This window comes from Morus notabilis, unplaced genomic scaffold, assembly GCF_000414095.1.
Source record: "Morus notabilis unplaced genomic scaffold, ASM41409v2 Scaffold1293, whole genome shotgun sequence".
In the NCBI taxonomy this organism is placed as follows: Eukaryota; Viridiplantae; Streptophyta; class Magnoliopsida; order Rosales; family Moraceae; genus Morus; species Morus notabilis.
The window spans coordinates 135,493-140,224 of NW_010362886.1; the positions used below are offsets into that span (position 1 = coordinate 135,493).

At 36.2% G+C, this 4,732-nt stretch overlaps 1 protein-coding gene across 1 annotated transcript; it reads right to left on the reverse strand.

Annotated features, from left to right (window-relative positions):
* Positions 1-2,013: 2,013 nt before the first annotated feature.
* Positions 2,014-3,255, reverse strand: LOC21389113 (protein LIGHT-DEPENDENT SHORT HYPOCOTYLS 4). Its single transcript, XM_024168899.1, has 2 exons — positions 2,156-3,255; positions 2,014-2,031 (listed from the first exon to the last, which is right to left on the reverse strand). The coding sequence occupies exons 1-2, from the start codon at positions 2,951-2,953 to the stop codon at positions 2,014-2,016; spliced, it is 816 nt and encodes a 271-aa protein (XP_024024667.1). The 5' UTR covers positions 2,954-3,255.
* Positions 3,256-4,732: the final 1,477 nt, after the last annotated feature.

The following is a 4,732-nucleotide window of genomic DNA, read 5'->3' on the forward strand; positions in this document are numbered from 1 at the left end:
CCCTAAATTAGGTTTAGCACATAATACAATGAAAGGGAAGAGCTATATATATTAATGCTTTCTTGGTGGAAGAAGGCTTAAGAAATTAATCAAGGTTTCTAAAGCTGACTTGAAACCTTAATTAGGCATATTTTTAAATTACCAGCTAGCCCTAATAATATAATCGATCTAGTCACATTTGATTTACCTACTAGCAATATTATAAGTAAGGGCATCATATTTAAAGATTATGCTTAATTAATATCAACAATTTCCCCCTAAGCTTATTTAATAATACATAAGGTTGCCCCTTCTTGGAATTCAAAACATACCAAGATATCCAATGATAAAACTTGAATGATTAGCTGCGGGACTAGTCCTCTATGTGTCAAAGTGATATGTAGTTACATACCCCACTTGAATCACTAAAAGGAAAAGGATAAATAAATAAATAAATAAATAAATAAAAGTATTTACTGGCTCCTAATCCCATGAACAAAAGAATTTTTTTTGCCTTTCCTTGGCCAAATTAATGCACAAATAATAATGAACTTTTCTCTTCAATTACATAAAAGGGGTTTGTGGTGAGAAATCCTCGTTAACCTCAATACATATAATTATATAATAGAAAATCAAAGAGGGGATGACACAACACTAACCAATCACAGACAAGTTGTCGGCCAGACTGTTAATTAATTGGAAAAAATTTTCTTCCAAATCTTCATACGTAGTTTGTCACAACACCCTAATGATGTTACTATTTGCCCTACTTCAAGAAGCTCACCATATTGTTTTCTTTTAAGTTTCCTAGAATACAGCAAAAGCTAGCTTTTGCGTCTAAGCTAAAACTTTTCTGTGTTCTTTCCTTATATCAGGTTTTGTACTTCAAAATAATTCTTAAATTTTTCATTAGCTATATGCTCCACAACTTTCAGGTTCCTATAATCATATATAATACACTCTCTCCCTCCCTCTATCTTTTTCTCTCTCTTTCTGACTGATGCAATTTCTCCTGCTGTTTCTGTAACATCTGAGACTGATATGACAAATAAGGAAATTCATACAAAGTTTTACCACTTAAAGGGTTAAGTAGATCATGCATGTGTATACAATAAAACAAAACTCTCCCTATATCATATGTGTATGTATAAGAATCATAAAAGCCATATATAACGAAATTACACTGTCTGCCACTGCTCTTCACTATTTTTGCTATCTTGAAATCATGAAATGACAGCACTACGACCGTCGTTATTATTTTGATTGACCTTAATAAGGAGCACTAGTAGGAGATTATTAGCCAAAAACAACGCCATCAACGAGGAATTTATGGAAAAGTTTTTCATGGTATTCTTTCCTTCGTACAAAGTAAGCCACATAAATCATTTTCCAGACAGTAAAGCAGGAAAAGGTGGCAACATATTTTTAGAAGGGTAAGAAAAGGGGAAGTCAGAAATAAAGTACTGTTAGAAGTGAAATTTTTAACCACGAATCTGCAGTTCAAGCATTAAACAAAGCAACACACACACACACACACAATATCTGACAAGAGATGATCCATATGTAAAGTCCCTTCAAAGCTTTAACGGGTAGGAACTCAATTTCGCCAATAACGCTCCGTTAAAAAATGCAAAAAGTAATGTCCAAAAAAGCGAGAGATAGATATATATGTGCAATATGGCTTGAAAGCAAAAACATGAAAAACTGAGCACATAAAACTAAGAGAACTGTTCCACATATAAGATCATAACAGGTAAAGTGAAAGATACAATTAATTATAAGTAGTACTCTCCTACATGACTTGTTCATCATCCATCCATATCTGGGTTCTGGCCACCACCACCATTACTAGTCTAGTTACGTACTAAAACACTAAACCCTGTTCGCCACAAAAGCAGATTCGTCATGATATTCCACAGATCTAAACTCATGATCACCAGCTTCTCCCAAAAGTAAATTAAACAGATCGAATACACAGAAACACAACATCAGCAGTACTAGTAGTTGTAGTAGTAGTGCTCTATAGTTATAAAGCTAACTAGCTAGCACAAACTGCAGATAACAATTATAACTAACCCTAACAAATATCAAAAGGAAAAAAAAAAAAAAAAAAAAAAAAAAAAAAAAAAAAAAAAAAAAAAAGAAGACAAGAAGAAGAGAAATAAGAGAAACCCACCATAAGTAACATCTCTAAAAACAAACTATAGCTAGCAAGCCCTTGAGTAGTAGAAGAGTAGAGATTGCATTTCATAACATGATGTGATGATGAAGATGATGGTATCACGAAGATCTTATTGATGATGACTTGCACCTGGAGGCGGGTGGTGGAGATGATGATGATGCAGCATCTGCGGCGGCGGGGGGGGGGCCCCGGCAACTGCTGCTGCTGGTGATTCTGCGGTGGAAGCGGCGGAGGTCGCTTCCGCTTTTTCTTGTCGTAGCTGATCCCTCTAGCCTTGGACTGCAAATCACGAACCTCACGGAGATAAAGCCTTACAGCCCGGGCTCCGAAGGGGTTGGCCTCCGGCTTCCCTCCGTTCTCCTCGAAGGCTGCCCGGAGGCGGCCGATGAGGGCGTCGAGGCTGCCCCAGGCCTGCCGGAGGGGGCAGGGGCAGGGGGCCGGGGGGTTGGGATGCCCGTAGAAGGGGCAGATTGGGGTGTGTACCTTAGTCTTTCCGAACTGGTCGAGATAGCGAAGAAATTCCAGCACGTGAGCGCCGCTGCAGCGCGAAAGCGACAGCGGCGGCCGGGGGTTCTTCAGGGACTGCCCGAACGTGTTCCAGTCACGCCGCTTCTGGTTCTCATACCGGCTGCTGCTGCTCGTTGCAGCCGTGGAAGATGACGACGACGACGAAGAAGAAGATGTCGCCGATAAATTAGTATTCCCAGCGTTAATGGCCGCTCCGATTCCCGACCCGATCACCAAACCGTTCTCCGAGTTCGATGTGCTGTCCAATTCGGTGATCGAATCCATGGAATCTCCCTTTCTTCCTCTCTAGGGTTTTTATTTATTCTTCCTTCTTTGCAAAGTCACGAGAGATGAAGAAGAAAGAGCTGTGAGAGAAAGAAAGATAGATAGATAAATAGAGAGAGAGTGAGTGGAGATGTAGTTTTAGTAAGGAGAGGGACGTATGTGTGTTTTTGGTTCTTAGAATTTGTGCAGCTGAATGTTTTTATTTTATTTTTTTAAAAGATTTTTTATCAGCAGATTTTACTGTTCTTTGAAAACAACCTCACTGATGGAGAAAAAGAGGAAAGAAAGAAGAAGACACGGGAGTACTCTGATTATTGACTGATGATATTACAGAAACAAATTTCTATTTTTGAAGAGAAGATATAGATAGGAAGGGGAAAAAAAATGGAGTGAAAATGTTGAGAAGCTAATAAGATCAAGTGATGTTGAAGATGTGATGAGATTGATAAGAAAGTAAGACAGAAGTCTAGTACTGTTCTTTCCTCTCTTTGCTAGCTACCTAGCGCATCTTTTCTCTCTTGGTGTGTTTTTGTTTGCTTTGTTTGAGTAATACCAGAATGTTTGGAACTGCTGAAATGGAATTTTTTAGTAGCTTTGGCTTTTGAAAATATTAATCTTTCCTAAAAAAGATTGGAATTAATATTTCTTTATTTTTTTCCCTAAAAAAGGTAGAGCAAGTCATGTCTTCCATATCATGTGTTCGGTTATATATTTGTGTGTGCGTGTGTAAATATACACACACACACATATATATATATATATATGAGATTTCTCAACTAACTATTGAAAAAATAATACCAAAAAGGTCATGTTTTCTGTTTCATATCTTTATTAAAAACAATCTACATTATATATATTTTTAATCTATTTTGATGAAATTTAATGGTTAAAAATTGATTCTATTGCAAGGTGGCTCTGTTGGAGAAAAATCCTTATATTTGTATATATATACACATATATTATATATGTTATATTTCTTTCTTCTGTGGAGAGAGGAGAGGAGGAGGAATACATTTTTAGGGTTTTCTTTTTTTTTAGTAGAAATGTGGAAAGGGTTTGGACACTAGGTTGAGATGCAGACAGGAGAAAAAGAATCCGATAAGTAAAATTTAAAGGGAATAACATGATTTTGTTTCTTGACTCTGTAGTATTGAATGACAGTTCCTTCCTTTCGTGACCAGAATGCCCCTCGTGAAAATGTATTTGCTTTCTTCACTTTCTTTCACCTAAAATAGAGCTTTATTTTCTGACACATCAATTTGACCCCATTTCCCCTTTAAGGACATTAAAATATCATCCATATTAGAATTTCCCTCCCTTTGTTTTTCATTTTTTTTTTCATTCCGGTGTTCTATATACACATAAGACGTATATGCAATACATATATGCTTTTATTTAAAAGCAGTGTAATAATATAAGACGAAACTTAAATTATTGAAACTTAAAATATTATTCAACGTGTAATATTTTCAATTATTTGTGCCAATATAAGAAATATGAAATTATGGAGATATGATAAATGTTAGGTATAGTACAAGTCGACAATCCAAATTTACATAGGATTATATATATGGGTTTTGAAAGAAGCAGCAGGCAGTTAAGCAAGTCTTTTTATGGTAGCTTTCTTTCCTTGTTCGTACGTTGCTGGTCAGCGGGTTTTGCTATTTTATGTAGTCTAACTTCATCCAATTTCTTGCATTTTTTTTTAAATGCATCCATTGTTCTTCGGGTGCTATTTACTTTTTCATTAAATATAGTTGTCACTAGTAGAAATCTGAT

Bases quoted from the DNA above. Each gene is read 5' to 3' on its own strand.
- LOC21389113 (XM_024168899.1), bottom strand. From the start codon at position 2,953: ATGGATTCGATCACCGAATTGGACAGCACATCGAACTCGGAGAACGGT.